This window comes from Chiloscyllium plagiosum, unplaced genomic scaffold (assembly GCF_037043375.1).
Source record: "Chiloscyllium plagiosum isolate Xiang-an unplaced genomic scaffold, Cpla_swu_hap1 HiC_scaffold_2, whole genome shotgun sequence".
NCBI classification, from domain to species: Eukaryota; Metazoa; Chordata; class Chondrichthyes; order Orectolobiformes; family Hemiscylliidae; genus Chiloscyllium; species Chiloscyllium plagiosum.
Window position 1 is genome coordinate 163,930,812 of NW_028270140.1, and position 21,091 is coordinate 163,951,902.

General features: G+C 43.3%; 1 protein-coding gene across 4 annotated transcripts in view; it reads right to left on the reverse strand.

The window, feature by feature from the left end:
* The window catches only part of LOC122556264 (nipped-B-like protein), a 547,720-nt gene that overhangs the window by 360,973 nt on the left and 165,656 nt on the right, over window positions 1-21,091 (reverse strand). For all 4 annotated transcript variants that reach the window (XM_043702901.2, XM_043702895.2, XM_043702914.2 and 1 more), the window contains one exon: window positions 11,608-11,701. In XM_043702901.2, coding sequence (XP_043558836.2) covers window positions 11,608-11,701 — 94 coding nt within the window. The remainder of the gene's footprint in view (window positions 1-11,607; window positions 11,702-21,091) is intronic.

The window sequence follows — 21,091 nt, forward strand, 5'->3', positions numbered from 1 at the left end:
GGTGTTTGAATGTTTTAATTTTATAGTATTGAGAATACAGGGCTGGGAAGCAGTTAAGATTTGGCTGTCTCAGCATTGTAACACTATGGAATTATTTTCTGCTAAGGGCTTGTCGAGACTTGGTCACGGGATGGGAGCATCACCAGTGGGAATACATAGCTTGCTTATCCTGAATAATCTTATCTGCCTAATTGAACCACTACATTCCAGGCAGTGCAGATACATTCGCAGTATGTTAAGATTGAAGTTTCCAGATTTTAATCCACAGAGTAAAGGAATGGTGTGATGTTATTCTAAATCAAAATGTTGTGTGGCTTGGAGGTTGTGACTCCCATGGATCTACAATCCTTATCCTTCTAGGCAGTAGAGGCCATTGGTTTGGGAAGTGCAGTGAAGAGAACATGGTTAATTGCTGCAGTGCCTCTTGTAAATGATATACAGCACTGGCTTTGTGCAGTGCTGAATGGAGCACATGTTGAAAATAAGGTGCCAATAAAGTTGACTGCTTTGTATTAGACATTGTTAAGGTGCTTCAGTACTGCTTGATTTGCAGTCATTCAGGCAAGTGGCAGGCAATCCATCAGACTACGGGGGTTTGCTTTGCAGATAGTGGACAAGCATTGGGGAGCCAAGAAATGAGAGTTACTTGCTGCAAGATTCTCCACTTCAGTGGAGAAAGTGAGGTCTGCAGATGCTGGAGATCAGAGATGGAAATGTGTTGCTGGAAAAGCGCAGCAGGTCAGGCAGCATCTAGGGAACAGGAGAATCGACGTTTCGGGCATTAGCCCTTCTTCAGGAATGAGGAAAGTTGGTCCAGCAGGCTAAGATAAAAGATAGGGAGGAGGGACTTGGGGGAGGGGCGTCGGAAATGTGATAGGTGGAAAGAGGTCAAGGTGAGGGTGATAGGTCAGACTGGGGTGGGGGCGGAGAGGTCAGGAAGAAGATTGCAGGTTAGGAAGGCAGTGCTGAATTTGATGGATTTGACTGAGACAGGCTGGGGGGAGGGGAAATGAGGAAACTGGTGAAATCTCCACTTCAGTGGCCACAGTATTAACATGACTGATCCAGTTCAACCCGATCAATGGTAACTTCCAGGAGGCCAATAAGGAAATGCAAGGGAACATCAGAGGAGACAAGGGAGATGATCACTGAACTGTTAATCCAGAAACCTAAGTAATGCGAGACTCAGATTTGAATCCTGTCAAGGAGGATGGTGCAATCTCAATTCAAGAAAAATCTGGAATTAGAGTTTAATGATGACCATGAATCCACTGTTAGATAAAAACTATCTCGCTCTCTAATGCCATCCTTACCTGGTCTAGTTTCCAGGCCCACAGCAACATGGTAGACTCTGAACTGCCCAAAGGGCAATTAAAGATGGCCAATAAATGCCTCAGCCCGTGAATGAATAAACAAAACAAAGATTTTTGATGGAGGTGGAAGGCAAGTGGCGAGCATGTTTCAAAGATTCTGCAGAGGGATGCAGTGGGCGTCACGGTGGCACAGTGGTTAGCACTGCTGCCTCGCAGCGCCAGAGACCTGGGTTCAATTCCCGCCTCAGGCGACTGATTGTGTGGAGTTTGCACGTTCTCCCCGTGTCTGCGTGGGTTTCCTCCGGGTGCTCCGGTTTCCTCCCACAGTCCAAAGATGTGCAGGTCAGGTGAATTGGCCATGCTAAATTGCCTGTAGTGTTAGGTAAGGGGTAAATGTAGGGGTATGGGTGGGTTGCGCTTCGGCGGGGCGGTGTGGACTTGTTGGGCCGAAGGGCCTGTTTCCACACTGTAAGTAATCTAATCTATTCTAATTAAGCAAGTGGGCAAAATCTTGACAGATGAATATAATGTGGAGAAATGTTATTTCCTATGTATGAGGCAACAACACAGCAGAACATTTCTAGTTCTCCCTTAAAAATTAAGGAGTTACAACGGAAATTAAAATGAGAAAAACAAATAAACAATCCCTAGATTATTAGCTAATGCATGCAGCAATTAACTTAGGGACAAAGAGATCAGAAAATTAATCATGTGTCTAAAAGAGCAGCAAGGAAAAAGGAGTTTCAATTCATGGAGCACAAGCATTAGTACTCAGGGAAATATGAATTCCATTTATAACTAGGACCAGTGTCTTGACCAATTGTAAAACTACGAGAAAGGATAGGACTTTAAACTAACAATAATGGTGTTTTAGAAAATAAATGCACTCCAGGAAATATGCAAATGAATGAAATTAGACATTATTTATTTGAATGCATGAAGTGGCAAAAATAGAAGTAAATGATTTAGATCAATTTTAGAGGACGGTGGTCCAACGCTATTTGTGTGAATGGAGGAAAGTGCTCCATGGTGTACTCGTCTTTACCACCTCTGGCAGACCATTCCAGATACTCAACACCCTCTGTAGGAAACAAATCTTCTGTATTCCACCTCTCTCACCTTAAACCTAAATCGTCTAGTTTTAGGCTGTGTGAGCGTATGAGAAGGTCTATGCGAGTGTGAGAGCATGCGTGTATAGGAGTGTCTGTAGTATAGTGTCACACTACAGGTGATCCCATTGCACTATACACAGACAAACAAACACTCCTACACACACACGCAGACCCTCTCTCCTACACACTCACACACAGACTTTTACCCCTTTATACACACATACATTCATAAACCCCCCCCCCCCCCCAAACACACACACACCCACCCTGCAATTTGTACTTGCAGAATTACATTTTATCTTGGTCAAAAACTATGAATCCATGGAAGATTCTGTAAATCCAATTTTTAAGATTAGAATCAGTCTGACCATTGTGGCACAGATAGCCTCACAGCGAAACCCACATCTTCATTACATTATCTGGGCCAGCATGACACCAATTAATAAAGTTCACTTGAGAAAGTAACTTTTTTTATAAAAAAGTTTTGCGATTTACGTATGAAAGAACTGAAACCAACATGGTAATTCTAAAAGATGAAAGACTTAAACAATCCAGGTCTTTTTCAACATATAACTTCAGTTATATCACACTGCAAACTTTTGCTATAAATTCTGTGTCTTATAGTCTTATTCTCCACAAACACCTGATGAAGCAGCAGCACTCTAAAAGCTAAGTGCTTCAAAATAAACCTGTTGGACTAGAGCCTGGTGTTATGCGATTTTTAACTTTGTACACCCCAGTCCAACACAGACGTCTCCAAATCATGATAGAAAAAGAAGCTGCTCTCCCCTTGATGGGGAGATTAATGATGACCAGGGGCATCAATTTAAGTTAAAGGGCAGATGGCTTAGAGAACATAAGAAAAATAATTAGGTGACTGCTTTTGACTGGTGCAGACATGATGGACCAAAGGAGCTTCTGTCTTGTAGATCTCTAATGCTCTTTAGTGCCGGGTGTTACTCCAACCAATGGAGTTCCTGCCTCCCCTGTTCCTATTGGCTACAGAGGCCACTTAAAACCACACTCTGTCAAATATAGCTTTGATGTCAAGGGTATGCTCCCCTCACCTTGGAATTCAGCTTGTCAGCATAATTCCTTGCACTCTCAGGATTACTTAGCAAACACTCAATTTTGGAACCACATCAAATATTGGACATTGTTTCAAATTTTACAAGTATGGGCTGATGGAAATGCTCAGTATCTTATCTACTCTTATTTATTCATGCAGATGGTGATTTACGGAGGTAAAATGTTAGCAACTATTATTAAAATAGTTAGAGAGCATGTAAATGGATAAGTTCAATGTATAAGAGTCAACGTGATTTGTGAAATGAAAAACTGTTTGACTGATCTACTGGAGCTCTATTTTGACGAAGTAAATCATTCTGTGAATAATGGGGAACCAGTGGATATACTGTCCTTAGGTTTCCAGAAGACAAGGTAATATTAAAGGTTATTGCAGAAAATAAAAGTTCATAGTTTTGGGTGGCAGCATACTGGCTTGAACAGCAGTTCTAGGAGGCAGCTTCACAATCTTCTCAAGGACAACTAGGGATGGGCAATAAATGCTGGTTCAAATAACAAAGTTCACATCTGCTGAATAAAAAAATAGCTTGGCTGGCTAACAGTAGTCTTTAGCTGGTTGACTAGTTGTAATGAGCAGTGTGCCACAGGAAGTGGTGCTGGGACCTAGAAGTGTTTACAATTTATATGAATAACTTGGTTGAAGGAACAGATAGCACAGTTGCCAAATATGTTAATAACACAGTAAGCTGTGAAGAGGACACAAAGACACTCCCAAAGGATTATAGATAGATAAAATGAATGGCAAAAACGTGACAAATTAGAAGATCGCAAATAATAAATTATGGCAGAGACACTAAAAAAACCCATTATCGAAATGGTGAGAGATTTGAGCTCAGTTCAGGGGGATCTGGATGCCCGATTGCGAGAATTGAAATAGGATAAAAGTGTAGGTACAGAAAGTTAATTAGGAAAGCTAACAGAATGTCATTTATTGAGCAGGAAATTGAATATAAAGATAAGGAGGTTATGTGTGACTTATGCAGGGCATTGATGACAGCTCATCTGGAGCACAGTTTACAGCATTGATCACCTTAGATAACGTAACTGCACTGGAAGCAGTTCAGAGCAGACTTACCAGACTAAGACCTGGAATGAGTGGGTTCTCCTACAAGAAAAGGTTGGACAGGCTGGGTTCGAATCCATTAGAATTTAGAAGAACAAGACACAAAATGATTGTACCACACAGCTGTAGAGGGGTTTGTGGATATCGTTTGTATGGAATTTAGTAAGTCATTTGATAAAGTGCCACATGGCAGATTGGTACAAACACTAAAATCACATGGGATTCGGGGTAGGCTGACTAGATGGACATAAAACTAGCTTGGTCAGAGAAGAGTGTTTTTTCAGAATGGAGACCAGCAATTAGCAGTGTCCCACTAGTAGTATATATAAATTATCTGGAGGGAAACGTGGATGGTCTGATTAGTAAATTTGCAGATAACACAGATTGCTGGAATTGCTGATAGTGCTACCGACTGTGAAAGGACACAACAGGATATAGATAGATTGGCGACTTGGGCACAGAAATGGCAGAAAAAAAGGGAAGTACAGCACAGGAACAGGCATTTTGCCCTGCAAGTCAAAATGTGAAGTGATGCATTTTGGAGGATCAAATTTAGGTATAAATTATACTGTAAATGGCAGAACCCTTAGGAACATTAGGAAAGGTTAAATAAGCTCGGACTTTTCTCTTTGGAGAGGAGGAGGAAGAGAGGGGACCTGATCGAGATATACAAGATAATGAGTGGAATAGATAGAGTCAATAGCTCGCGACTTTTCCCCAGGGCAGGATTGAACAGGTACGAGGAGTCATAATTTGAAGATATTAGGAGGAAGGTATAAAGGAGACGTCAGAGGTAGGTTCTCTACTCAGAGTTGTGAATGTATGGAATGCGTTGCCAGCTGTGGTGGTGGAAGCAGAGTCATTAGGGACATTTAAGCAATTGCTGGACATGAATATGGATAGCAATGAGTTAAGGGGTGCTAGGTTATTATATTTTACATTAGGATTAAACCTCGGCACAACATCGTGGGCCAAAGGGCCTGTTATGTGCTGTATTTTTGTATGTTCTATGAACATACAGACAGATCTGAGTTAGCAAACCATGTTGCAGCTATATAAAACCTTTGCTTGGCCACATTTGGAGTATTGTGTACAGTTTCGGTTGCCACATTACCAGAAGGATGTGGAAGCTTTGGAGAGTGCAGCGAAGGTTCATCAGGATGTTGCTGGTCTTGAAAGCATTGGTGATGAGGAAAGGTTAAAAAGATGAGGATTGTTTTCACTTTAAAGATGGCAGCTGAGAGGAGACCGAATAAGAGGTCTACAAGATTATGAGAGGTATAGACAGGGTGGATAGTCAGAGGCCTTTACCCAGAGTTGAAGTTTCAATTACAAGGGGGCACAGGTTTAAAGGGAGAGGCGGAAAGTTTGAGAGAGATGTGCGAGGGAAGGTTTTCACACAGTGTAGTAGGAGCCTAGAATGCACTACCAGAAGCAGGCATGCTTATGATATTTAAGAGGCATCTGGATGGTTACATGAATAGAGGGGGAATAGAGGGATACAGACCAAATAAGGGCAAAAGGTTCGTTTTTTTAGTTTAGTTAGTGCATGACGATTGGCACAGACTTGCAGGGCAAAATGCCTGTTTTGTTTCTATTTTAAGGCAAACCAAGACTAGAAGTCACTGCTTAAAAATCAAGGGCAACCAATTTAAAGAGGTGACGCGTAAAGAGGTGAGGCAAAATGTTTTCTCTCGGAGGACCAGTAGTTTTTAGAACCATGCTTCAACCATCTTTTCAGGAAGATTGTCCTTGAATATCTTTAAAGTAGAGGTAGATTCTAAGTGAAGGGGGTGCAAGATTAGTCAAGGTAAGCCAGGATGCATATTTCAGGTTATACTCCAGTCAGCCATAATCGTACAATTCTGGAAAAGACTTGAAGAAACAAATACCTACTATTGCTACTTGAGCATACTCAAGCTTCACTAACTACGCCAGAATTTATTTGCTATCCTTAATCTTGAAAAGGTGCTGACCCTGAGCTGCCTTCTTAAACTGCACCAGTCTTTGGTGTGCAGAGAGATCCAGACTGCTTCAGGAAGGGAATTCCAAGATTTTGACCCCGCTCCACTGCAAGAATAGTGATAGATTTTCAAACTTAAGGTGGTAAGTGGCTTTGAGGGGAATGTGCAGGTGGTGGTGCCCCTGTGCAACTGTTGCGTTGTTCTAGATGGTAGCTGTTGCAGATTTAAAAAATGCTGCCAAAGGACCTGGGTGAATTACTGCCATGTATCATTTAGATGGTGTGCAGATGCCAGTGTTTGACTGGGGTGGACAAAATCAGAAGTCACATGACACCAGTTTATAGTCCACCAGGTTTATATGAAATCTCAAGCTTTGGGAGCGTTGCTCCTTCATCAGGTGGAAGTGGGTCATTTGACAAAGAAGCAATGCTCTGAAAGCTTGAGATTCCAAATAAACCTGCTGGACTATAACCTGGTGTCATGTGACTTCTGACTTGATTTAGATGATTCTGCATGTCGGTGGTAAAACAAGTGAAGTTGATGGTTGGTCTGCCAATCAAGCAGGCTGAATTGTCCTGGCTAGTGTGTTATGAAGCACCACCCATCCAGGCAATTGCAGGTCATTCAAACACATTCCTGACCTGTGCCTTGTAGATGATGCATAGGCTACAGAGAGTCAGGAGGCAAATTGCTTGCTGCAGTATTCCTAGCTTCTAACCTGCTCTTGTAGCCACTCATTTTACATGGATGGTGCAGCCCAAATTTTCAGAGAAGGGAATTCAGTGTTGGTAATGTAACAAATGCCAAAGAGTCAATGTTTAGATTATCTTGCCAAGAATGGCCATTGCTTGGTCAGAGTAGTGCAAAGGTTATTTGCCATTCATTAACCAAAATCTAGATGCCATTCCAGTCTGACTGCATTTTGACACAAAGTTTCAACGTCGAAGGAGTCACGAATGGAACTGAACATCCGAGAACATTCTCATTTCTAATTTCATAAGGAAGGGAAGGTCATTAAATGAAACAGCTGAAGATGGTTAGGCCTAGGTCACTACTCTGGGGATCTCTTACAGAGATACCCTGGGGTTGAGCTGATCGAAAAATCTAAGGGATATCCAATAGGTTCTGAGAGTCCACCCAACAGATTTGGCATTCAGATTATTACTCCGAGTGATGGCAAAAATCACTCTTTGGCTTAACGGCAGCATTTGGTCAGTGGCTTTACACCGCAATACATAGTCCTTTAGTACAACCTGCACTCTGCAGACCTTGTAAGATTAATGCACATATACACAAATTAAGTGGACTGTTTCTTGCTTACTCACTGCACAGCAAGTTCTGAACTGCTGGGTAGCCATGCGACCACGCAGCTCAGAAGGAACCTTCTTCTTGGGCTCAGTGCAATGGTTTCATTCAACTTTGAAAATAAATGTAACAGATGGAAATTAATTGCTCAGCTAACAATGGACTACCTCATGCAAAATAAGTTGTATCAACATGATGCTGCAAACATAGAATATAGAGCAGAACAGGCCCTTCGGCCCTCGATGTTGCACCGACATGTGAACTAATCTAAGCCCATCGCCCTGCACCATCCCATCAGCCATATTCTTATCCAAGGACTGTTTAATGCCCCTAAAGTGGCTGAGTTAACAGGGCATTCCGCACCGTTGCCAGTCTGAGTGAAGAACCTGCCTCTGACATCAGTCTTAAACCTATCACTCCTCAGTTTGCAACTATTCCCCCTCATACAAGATGTAATCATCACAGGAAAAAGACTTTCACTGTCTACCCTATCTAATCCTTTGATCATCTTGTATGTCTCTATTAAATCCCCTCTTAGCCACCTTCTTTCCAATGAGAATAGAGCCAAATCCCTCAGCCTTCCCTCATAAGGCGTTCCCTCCAGACTAGGCAACATCCTGGTAAATCTGCTCTGCACCTTTTTCAATGCTTCTACATCCTTCCAATAATGGGGCAACCAAAACTGTACACAATACTCCAAGTAAGACCGGACTAGCGTTTCGTACAGTTGCAGCATGAACTCACGGCTCTGGAACTCAATTCCTCTACCAATAAAAACTAAGTTAAAAATCACACAACACCAGGTTATAGTCCAACAGGTTTAATTGGAAGCACACTAGCTTTCGGAGCGACGCTCCTTCACCTGATGAAGGAGCGTCGCTCCGAAAGCTAGTGTGCTTCTAATTAAACCTGTTGGACTATAACCTGGTGTTGTGTGATTTTTAACTTTGTACACACCAGTCCAACACCGGCATCTCCGAATAATAAAAACTAACACACCATATGCTTTCTTAACAGCACTATCAACCTGGGTGGCAACTTTCAGGGATCTATGTACATGGACACCAAGATCCCTCTGCACATCCACACTACCAAGAATCTTTATCATTGACCCAGTATTCTGCCTTCCTGTTATTCCTTCCAAAGGGAATCACCTCATATTTATCTGTATTGAACTCCATTTGCCACCTTTCAGCCCACATCTCCCTGCAACTTCCAACATTCTTCCACACTGTCCACCACTCATCCAACTTCAGTAGCATCTGCAAACTTACTAACCCATCCACCTATGCCTGGGTCCAAGGCATTTATAAAAATGACAAACAGCAATGGTCCCAAATCAGAACCTTGTGGCACACCACTACTAACTGGACTCCAGGCTGAATATTTTCCATCAACCATCACTCACTACCTTCTTACAGAAAGCCAGTTTCTAATCCAGACTGCTAAATCACCTTCAATCCCATGCCTCTGCATTTCCTCCAGTAGCCTACCACAAAGAACCTTATCAAAGGCTTTACTGAATGAAGTCCATGCACACCACTTCAACTCCCTACCCTCATTCACATGCTTGGTCACCTTCTCAAAAAACTCAATTGAGGTTTGTGAGACACGACCTGCCCTTGTCAAATCCATGTTGACTATTTCCAATCAAATTGTTGCTTGCTAGATGATTATAAATCCTATCTCTAATAACCCTTTCCAAAACCTGTCCTACAACAGATGGAAGGCTCACTGGTCTATAAATTATTTGGGTCATCTCTACTGCCCTTCTTGAACAAGGGCATAACAGTTGCAATCCTCCAGTCCTCTGGTACTAAACCTATAGACAATGACAACTCAAAGGTCAAGGCCAAAGGCTTGGCCATCTCCTTCCTAGCTTCCCATAGAATTCTCAGAAAAATCCCATCCGGCCCCGGGGACTTATCTACTTTCGCACCTTCACACCTACTTTCACATGTTCAACAAAGAGTGCCATTCTTGTTACAGTTTTGTCTTTGTGAATATTAATGTCAAATAAAATCTCATGTTCTTGAGATAACATTGTAATAAGTTTGTAAATTTAAGTCATTATCTAAATTGCTTCCATATATTAATAAATTATAATACACTAATTAAATCTAAATATATTTAAAAGCAAGCTTTACCCTAGATTGTGATCACTTAATAATGGAACAAAAATCATATAACAAATTTGACTCCACAATCAGTAGAATTAGAACAGTATAGCACAAGACCTAGATCTTGTCTATACTGACCACGATGCCATTCTAAAAGTAAACCCATCTTCCTGCACATGGTCTACATCCCTCTATTCCTTGCATGTTTGCGTGACCAAATGCTTCATCGATCCTTGAAGGTGTCAATACAAGTAGATAGGGTGGTGAAGGTATACAAGTCTTCATTAGCCAAGGCATAAAACATAGGACGGTGAAAATCTTGTTCCAACTTTATAAAGCATTTGTTAAGGTCACAGATGGAATATTTTGCCAAGCTATTGAAAGGGTGGGATTGTAGTGGAGAGGGTGCAGAAGAGATTACCAGAATGGGATGAAAAGTTTCAGTTAAGAAAAACTGGATAGGCTGAATTTGTTTTCCTTCGAGAGGAAAGGAGATTAGGGTTTATGAGTAATTTATGAGACACAGACAGTTGAGAATCTTCTCCTTATGACAATGTGTCTGAGACCAAATGGCAAGTTTAAAGTGAGGAGTAAATAGTTTAGAGGAGATCAGTGGGAACATTTTTTCACCCAGAGGGTGGTAGAAATATAGAATGTGCTGTCTCAGCGGGTGGTAGAGGCAGGTACCCTTGCAACACTTAAGTGACATTTAGATGAGGACTGTACCAGATTACTATTGGCTATAGACCACAGGACGCTATCTCAGAGTGAAGGGATGACCCTTTAAAAAATGAGGAGGAATTTCTTCAGATAAGAGGGTGGAGAATCTGTGGAACTTAATGTCTCAGAAGGATGTACAGGCCAAGTCACAGTGTTTTAAGATAAAGAGATTTAGAGGGGAACAAAGAGGAGTAGGCAAGAGTGTGAACATGAGAAATTATGATTGAATGGGGGAGAAGACTCGATGGGCCAAGTGTTGATGAATCTAGTTTGGTGCTTATTGATGGCATAGATATGGTGGGCCATACGGCCTGCTTCTATGCTATATGAAGCAAAGAGGCATTGAGCAGTTTAGTCCGATACTCTCAGAAGTTTAGAAAAATGAGGGGCGATCTAATTGACATAAAAGATCCTGAAGGGGACTGAAAAAGGAGACAGAGAGGACCGAGATTCAATTCCAGCCTCTGACCGCCTGTGTGGAGTTTGCATGTTCTCCTTGTGTCTGCATGGGTTTCCTCTGGGTGCTCAGGTTTCCTTCCACAGTTGAAAGCTGTGCAGGTTAGGTGGACCAGTCATGCTAAATTGAATGTCGTGTCCAGGGATGTGCAGATTAGAGGGACCAGCCATACTCAATGAAGGGTTGCAGAGGATTCGACAGGAGGTTGCGTTTGGGTGGGATGCTCTTTGGAAGTTCAATGTGGTCTTGGGCTAAATGGCCTCTTTCTGCAGTGAGAGATTCTATGAATGGCTTAAATCTGCTCCTGTATCTTATCGTCAAAATAACTTGCAACCAATAAAGTGTTTTGATTGATTCTCATGTCTTCAAGTTCTTCAATTATATTTCTGCTTCACAATCAAGTTCAAGACCCATTACACTTCACACAGTATCCAGGATAGGTTCAGAAATATGCAACTTAAGCATACCTTTTGGAGTTCCATCACTGCTCGCAGGAGAGCACACTGCTTGCGGTGACCTTAAAGGGAAGGAAGCAGCATTTCTCAATGAAGAATCACCATCCTACAATAAGAAATAAAATATATTAGCTTAAAACATCTATACCACATAACCAGAAAAATTTACTGTATGATGAACAGACAGGTTGTAGCCAAAAACAAGACTCCAGGATGGTATGTTGCCTCCAGGGTAACAGGATCAATGATATAAGAGTCAGAGTTATATCTCACAATAAATACAGGTACATATTATTCTGAAGCAAAAGGATGAACAGCCAATAGTTGTGGTATACATAGGTACCAATAATATTGGCAACAAAAGAAATTAGGTTCTGGGCAGAACCAGAAAGGTCATCCTGGAGGTTTATTTCAAGTCCGTCAGGAAGGCTTTCAAATAAAGTGGCAGAGGTAGACTCACATTACAAGGAACAAAGTTAAAAAATCACAACACCAGGTTATCGTCCAACAGGTTTAATCGGAAGCACACTAGCTTTCGGAGCGCCGCTCCTTCATCAGGTGATAGTGGAGGACACAATTCTAAGGCACAGAATTTATAGCAAAACTTTACAGTGTGATGTAACTGAAATTATACATTGAAAAATACCTTGATTGTCTGTTGAGTCTTCATCTGTTCGAATACCATGATAGTTTCACTTCTTTCATGTGTAAATCACAAAACCCTTTTTTCTGAAAAGTTACATAGAAAAATACGGCGCAGTACAGGTCCTTTGGCTCTCGATGTTGTGCCGATCCAAGCCCACCTAACCTACACTAGCCCACTATCCTCCATCTGCCTATCCAATGCCCGTTTAAATGCCCATAATGAGGGAGAGTCCACCATTGCTACTGGCAGGGCATTCCATGAACTCACGACTCGCTGAGTAAAGAATCTACCCCTAACATCTGTCCTATACCTACCACCCCTTAATTTAAAGCTATGCCCCCTCATAATAGCTGACTCCATACGTGGAAAAAGGTTCTCATGGTCAACCCTATCTAAACCCCTAATCATCTTGTACACCTCTATCAAGTCACCCCTAAACCTTCTTTTCTCCAATGAAAACAGCCCCAAGTGCCTCAGCCTTTCCTCATACGATCTTTCTACCATACCAGGCAACATCCTGGTAAACCTCCTCTGCACCCGTTCCAGTGCCTCCACATCCTTCCTATAGTATGGCGACCAAAACTGCACACAATACTCCAGATGCAGCGCACCAGAGTCTAATACAACTGCAACATGACCTCAGGGCTCCGGAACTCAATTCCTCTACCAATAAAAGCCAGTACGCCATATGCCTTCTTCACCGCACTATTTACCTGGGTGGCAACTTTCAGAGATCTGTGTACATGGACACCAAGATCCCTCTGCTCATCCACACTACCAAGTATCCGACCATTAGCCCAGTACCCTGTCTTTTTGGTACTCTTACCAAAGTGACACCTCACACTTACCCACATTGAACTCCATCTGCCCAGCTCTGCAACTTACCTATATCCCGCTGTAACCTGCCACATCCTTCCTGACTGTCAACAACTCCTCCGACTTTCGTATCATCCGCAAACTTGCTCACCCAACCTTCTAACCCCTCCTCCAGGTCATTTATAAAAATGACAAACAGCAATGGTCCCAAAACAGATCCTTGCGGAACACCGCTAGTAACTGCACTCCAAGATGAACCTTTACCATCAACTACTACCCTCTGTCTTCTTCCAGCCAGCCAATTCCTAATCCAAACCTCCAACTCACCCTCAATGCCATACCTCCCTATTTTTTGCAGTAGCCTACCATGGGGAACCTTATCAAATGCCTTACTAAAATCCATATACACCACATCTACCGCTTTACCCTCATCTACCTCCTTAGTCACCTTCTCAAAGAATTCAATAAGGTTTGTGAGGCACGACCTGCCCTTCACAAAACCATGCTAACTATCCTTGATCACATTATTCCTATCCAGATGTTCATAAATCCTATCCCTTACAATTCTCTCTAAGACTTTGCCCACAACAGAAGTGAGACTCACCAGCCTATAGTTACTAGGGTTCTCCCTACTCCCCTTCTTGAACAAGGGAACCACATTTGCTAGCCTCCAGTCGACTGGCACTATTCCTGTAGACAACGAGGACATAAAAATCAAGGCCAATGGCTCTGCAATCTCCTCCCTTGCTTCCCAGAGAATCCTAGGATAAATGCCATCAGGCCCAGGGGACTTATCTATTTTCACCCTTTCCAGAATTTTCAACACCTCTTCCCTACATACCTCAAAGCCGTCCATTCTAATTAATTGTGACTCAATATTCACATCGGCAACAATGTCCTGTTCCTGAGTGAATACTGACGAAAAGTATTCATTCAGTGTCTCCCCAATCTCTTCAGCCTCCACACGCAACTTCCCACTACTATCCTTGACTGGACCTATTCCTACCCTAGTCATTCTTTTATTCCTGACATACCTATAGAAAGCCTTAGGGTTTTCCCTAATCCTACCAACTAAGGACTTTTCATGTCCCCTCCTTGCTGCTCTTAGCTCTCTCTTCAGATCCTTCCTGGCTACCTTATAACTCTCAATCGCCCCAATTGAACCTTCATGCCTCATCTTTACATAGGCCGCTCTCTTCCATTTAACAAGGGATTCCAATTCCTTATTAAACCATGGCTCCCTCACACGACCCTTTCCTCCCTGCCTGACAGGTACATACTTATCAAGGACACTTAATAGTTGCTCCTTGAACAAGCTCCACATATCAATTGTGCCCATGCCTTGAAGCCTACTTTTCCAAGCCACGCATCCTAAGTCGTGCCTCACCGCATCATAATTTCCCTGCCCCCAGTTATAACTCTTGCCCTGCAGTGCACACTTATCCCTCTCCATCACTAGAGTAAAAGTCACCGAATTGTGGTCACTGTCCCCAAAGTGCTCACCTACCTCTAATTCTAGCACCTGGCCTGGTTCGTTACCCAGAACCAAATCCAGTATGGCCTCACCTCTTGTTGGCCTATCTACATATTGTGTCAGGAAACCCTCCTGCACACATTGGACAAACACCGACCCATCTAACGAACTCGAGCTATAGCTTTCCCAGTCAATATCTGGAAAGTTAAAGTCCCCCATAACAACCACCCTATTACTTTCACTCTTCTCCTGAATCATTCTCGCAATCCTTTCTTCTACGTTTCCAGGACTATTAGGAGGCCTGTAGAAAACTCCTAACAGGGTGACCTCACCTTTCCTATTCCTAACCTCAGCCCAAACTACCTCAGATGACGAGTCTTCACCCATCGTCCTTTCCACCACTGTAATACTATCTTTGACAAGCAATGCCACACCTCCCCCTCTTTTACCCCCACCTCTGACCCTACTAAAACATTTAAACCCTGGAACCTGCAACAGCCAATCCTGCCCCGTTCTACCCATGTCTCCGTAATAGCCACAACATCGAAATCCCAGGTACCAACCCTCGTTGCAAGTTCACCTACCTTATTTCGTATATTCTTGCATTGAAGTATACACACTTCAAGACACTTTCCTGTTTACAGGCACCTTCCTTTGAGATTGATGCCATGTTCCTAACCTCCCTGCACTCCAGGTCCTGCACCCTAAAGCTACAGTCTAGGTTCCCATGCCCCTGCAGAGTTAGTTTCAACCCCCCCCCCCCCCAAGAGCACTAGCAAACCTCCCCCCAAGGATACTGGTGCCCCTCAGGTTCAGGTGTAGACCATCCTGTTTATAGAGTTCCCACCTTCCCCAGAAAGAACCCCAGTTACCCAGATACTGGAATCCCTCCCTCCTGCACCATCCCTGTAGCCACGCATTTAACTGTTCTCTCTCCCTATTCCTCGACACTCTATCACATGGCACCAGTAACAAACCAGAGACAACAACTCTTTGTTCTAACTTTGAGCTTCCAACCTAGCTCCCTGAAAGCCTGCCTAACATCCTCAGCCCTTCTCCTACCTATGTCGTTGGTGCCAATGTGGACCACGACTTCGAGCTGCTCCCCCTCCCCCTTAAGGACCCGGAAAACACGATCAGAGATGTGTTACATTCTCAGGTGAGCTGTAACAATGTTAGCTAGACAATATGTTGAAGATGTTAGCCCCCTGTGTTCTCTGTCTATGCCATGTTGTCACCTCTGCACGTGTAGGAGTGTCTGTGTGTGTCTATAGTGCAATGGTGGTCACCTGTAATGTGACATGAACCCAAGGTCCCAGTTGAGACCCGACCTATGGGTACCGAACTTAGCTATCACCCTCTGCTCGGCCACTTTTCGCTGCTTCCTGTCCCGAAGTCCGCCTTGGAGGATGGTCACCCGAAGGTCAGAGGTCGAATGTCCTGGACCACTGAAGTATTCCCCAACTGGGAGGGAACACTCCTGTCTGTTGATTGTTGTGCGGTGCCCATTTAGTTCAGTGAACACTTCAGTGGTCCAGGACATTCATCCTCAGACCTTCGGGTGATCATCCTCTAAGGCGGACTCGGGCATAGTCAGCAGCGAAAAGTGGCCAAGCAGAGGCTGATAGCTAAGTTCGGTACCTATAGGGAGGGCCTCAACTGGAACCTTGGGTTCATGTCACATTACAGGTGACCACCATTGCACTACACACACACACACACATATATATATAGACCTATGGACACATGCACACAGACACACACACCTTTACAGACACACACAAACTCCCATACTCTCACAGGCATCCTCTCAAAGACTTGGACCACTCTGCACTCATGCACACACATATACCACACTCTCACACAGACGCACACAATCCCCCCACCCCAGACACGCACACACACTCCCACAATCACATGCACCCCCTCACAGACTTAAGACAAGTGCAGGGAAATGGTGTTAGCATAGGTGGATATTTTGGTCAGCATGGACCAGTTTGGGCCAAAGGGTTTATCTCTATGCTGTAGGACTCTGACTCTATGAATAGCCCCAACCAGGAAACCCTGGCTGACATATAAACAGGAGTGTCAGAGAGTCCACTCAGTTTGATCTGAGGGAGCTGGGTCAGTGTCATAGACACTCCACATGCAAACAATGGGTAACTCAGTGACAGGATACCGGTTTCTGGAGTTACTTCAGTGGCAAAGAGAGAAAAGCACGCGCCTGAAGAAACCAGCTCACAACAGTAGTCTGAGTTGCAGTAAGCATTTCTGACATCATGCCATTATTTGGGAAGCTTGACTCCTTTGATCCAGATTGGGCCCATTACATGAAAAGAATGCATAGCAATGCCTTCTTTTCTAACAGAGGGAGCCTGGAGTTCAGGTGCATGGTTCTCTGAAAGTGGAGTCACAGGTTGACAGGTCAGTGAAGAAGGCTTTTGACACAGTGGCCTTCAGCAGTCAGGGCATGAGTACAGAACTTATGTTGCAGTTGTACAGGACATTGTTGAGGACGCACGTGGGGTACTGTGTTGAGCTTTGGTCACCTTGCTGTAGGAAGGATGTTATACTGGAAAAAAGTTCAGAAAGAATTTACAAGGATGTTTCCTGGACTCAAGAGACTGAGTTATAGGGAGAGGTTGGACAAGCTACTACATTTTTCTTTACAGCTTAGGAGACTGAGAAGGGGGGGCCTTAGAGAGGTGTATAAGGTCATGAGAAGCATGGATAGGGTGAATGTGCACAGTCTTTTTCCCAGGGGTGGGGAATCAAGGACTAGAGGGTATCACTTTAAGATTAGAGGGTGGTGTGCATTTGGAATGTGCTGCCAGCTGAAGTAGTTGAAGCAGGTACATTAACAACATTTAAAAGGTATTTGGACAAATACATGGATAGGAAAGGTTTAGAAGGATGTGGGTCAAGTGCAGGGAAATGGGGTTAGCATGGACTGACATTTTGGTCAACTTGGACCAGTTTGGGCCAAAGGGCCTGCCTTGGGACCAAAGTAGCCAAGACCAACTTGCATGTTAACCAAGAAACAATTCCATGATTCTGCAAAGTCCGTCCAGTGCCATTTGTCTTAATGGCAAGGGAGAGGCTAAAATTAGGAGGCTGGAAAGCAAAGGAATCATCAAACCAGTACAGTTTGCAGAATAGGCAGCACCAGTCATACTGACGGTGAAGCCTGATGGGTCAGTTCACCTTTGTGGGATCTTTAAGCAGCTGGATAAATGCCCAATCCCTCACAGAGGATTTGTACACAAAGCTGGCAGGAGAGCTGGAAAGGAGTCACGTTTACTTTCTATTGCAGTTTGGTGCAGATTTCCAGAAGTATGCCACAATTAATACTCATAGGATTTGCACCAATATAAGACTGCCTTCTGGGATATTGTCAGCCCGTACAATTTTTCAGCAGATGGAGAACATTTTACAAGATCTATTCCAGGTCACCATTTATCTAGATGATGAGTTAATAACAGGGAAGACCAAGAAAGAGCACTTAGGGAATGTGAACCTAGTCCTTAGAAATTTCTCTCAAGTGCACAGACACCTTAGGAGGGAAAAATTGGCATTCCAGGCACAAGTGACCTACTTGGTCTACAGACTCGACAAGACAGGGTTACACCTGTTGGAAGATAAAGTAAGTGAATCAAAAGTGCCCCGGCTCCCAAGTCAGTACCGGAATTTAGAGCTTTCCTGGTGCGGGTTCAAACACAACCTGGCCTCCATCCTGAAACCTTTGCATCAACTCTTTAAAAAAGGGTCAGCCTTGGAAAATTATTTTTAGATTCCGTCCAGTGTGGAAACAGGCCCTTCGGCCTAATAAGTCCACACCGACCCTCCGAAGAGTAACCTACCGAGACCTAGTTCCCTCTGACTAATGCACCTAATGGACAATTTAGTATGGCCAATTCACCTGACCTGCACATCTTTGGACTGTGGGGGGAAACCGGAGCACCCGGAAGAAACCCACGCAGACACGGGGAGAATGTGCAAATTCCACACAGACAGTCGCCAGAGGCTGCAATTGAACTTGGGACCTTGGTGCTGTGATGCAGCAGTGCTAACCACTAAGCCACCCCAAGCCATAGTTATCAAGAAAAATGAAAAGCTATCATCCTCCAAGAAACAAAAACAGAAACCGGAGCAGCCGAGCAAGTCTGGCAGCATGTGTGGACAGAAATCAGAGTTCATGCTTTGGATTGAATGACTCTGCCTCAGAACTAGCAATGAGCGTTAACAGAGGTGAGAAATGACATCAGGAATGACAATGTCTGATATAAGACTCTGCTAAGGGAGAAAGACAGTTTACCTCAGAGGACAAAGTTTAGCATGGATAAGAGGCATGATCGACACAAGGTCAGGTCCAGTGATATGTAAAGTTCAGCTTGGTGCGATGGACCTGAACAAGATCATGGACCACATGAAAGTTGCAAATTCTCAAATATTGCAGGAGCAAAACATGCCCAACTCATCAAATGCCCTCCTGGAACTTGTGGGCTCTCTCTCTCCATCAAGCATTGAAGAAATATCTGAGACGAACATGGCAGATGTCACCACTTTGATACCTTTGCCATCTGAGGAGAGGAATGAATTTCTTCCGAGACACACTCAGGTACAGGATGAGTGCTAGTGCTTTATACGCTGCTCATATCAGACACTGAGCTGGAGAAACCTGACCTGATGCTAAAACAAAATTGAACCGGTCTGTCCTCAGACTCAGGAGAAGGGATGTAGTGATTGTAACAAGGTCAACAGGTACCCTTATTAGACCAGATTAACATCACAATCAGGGAGCCCTTGCTGACTGATATAAACAGGAGTGTTTGATGCTCTGCTCAGAGTTCACTGAAGGAGCTGGATCAGTGTCAAAGATCCTCCGCGTCTAAATAAATGACTTTGATGGGATACTGGCATTTGTACAGGTATTTCCAAAAGGAAATTAGAAACTCAAGGGAGAGAGATATGGCTGTAATTATGAGCAGCATGGTGGCTCAGCAGTTTGCATTGCTACCTCACAGTGTTTGGGACCTGGCTCAATTCCAGCCTTGGGTGACTGTGCATGTGTGAAGTCTGCATGTTCTTCCTGTGTCTGCATGGGTTTCCATTGGGTGTTCCCGTTCCCCCTCTCGGTCCAAAGATGTACAGGTTAAATGGATTGGCCATGCTAAATTATCCATAGTATCTAAGGATATATAGGCTAAGTAGGTTAGCCATGGTCAATGAGGAGTTATAGAAATAGGGTAGGTCTGGATCTGGGTAGGATGCTCTTCCGAGGGGCGGTGAGGACAAATATGGCCTTTTTTTGCACTAGAGAGATTCTATGACTTCAATCAGCATACAGACTGGGAAAAACAAATCTGTAGCTATAGTCTAGAGATGGATCCATTGGAGGGTATACATATGGGTCAATACGTTGAGGAACCAACTCCAAGTAAAGGTCATCCTTGACTGGATATTGTGTAAAGAGGAAGGAATAATTAATAATCTACTTGTGGACCCTTTGGGAATGGTGACCACGATGAAAGAGAATTCTTCCTAAGGTACAGTGACATAGTTGTTTCTGATATTAGGACCTTGAATAAAGGAAATTATGACTGTATGAACCGCAAGCTGGCTATGATAAATTGGGAATCGTTATTTAAAGCGATGATAGTAGACAAGCAATGGCAAACATTTAAACAGTATATGGATGAACTAGACAGTTCCCAGAGTGGCACAAAACTGAAAGAGGAAATATAGTCAGACCATGCCTAACAGGGAAATTAAGCATTGTATTAAATGCAAGGAAAAGGTGAACAAGTTGGCCAAAAAAGCAACAGACTTGAGAATTGGAACAGTTTAGATTGCAAAGGGAGACAAAATGCTAAGTTCAGAGGAGGAAAATAGATTAAGAGCGTAGCTTGAAGGGAGCGTACAAACTAATAAGAACTTCCATGGGTATTGAAGAGAAAAGGACTAGTAAAGACAAATATAGGTCACCAACAATCAGAAACAAGAAATTCATAATGGGAAACAAAGAGATAACAGACCAATTAAATATATACTTTAGTTCTGTCTTCACAAGGAAGACATAAATAATATCCCAAAAATAAGGGAAAGATCAGATTGTTATGGGAAAAAGGAAGTGAAAGAACCCAGTTTCAGTAGGGAAATGGTACTGGGGAAACTGACAGTATTGAAGACAGATAAATCCACAGGACCTGAGAAGCTTCATCACAAAGTACTTAAGAAAATGGCCCAAGAAACAGCACGTGTATGAAGTCATCTTCCAAAATGCTGTAGCCTCGAATAGATTGGAGGATAGCTAAGGTAACCCATCTATTTAACAGAGGCAGAAAAATCAGCAAATTATAGATGAGTTAGTTTTACATCAGTAGTGGGAGAAATGTTATAGCCCATTATAAAAGGTGTAACAACAGAACACTTGGCAGATAGGTGATAGAATCAGACAGAATCAGCATAGATTTATAAAGAGAAAATCATGCTTTACAAATCTGTTACAACTTTTTAAGGAGATAACTCAGAGTTGATGAGGGGGAGCCGGGGGTTACGAT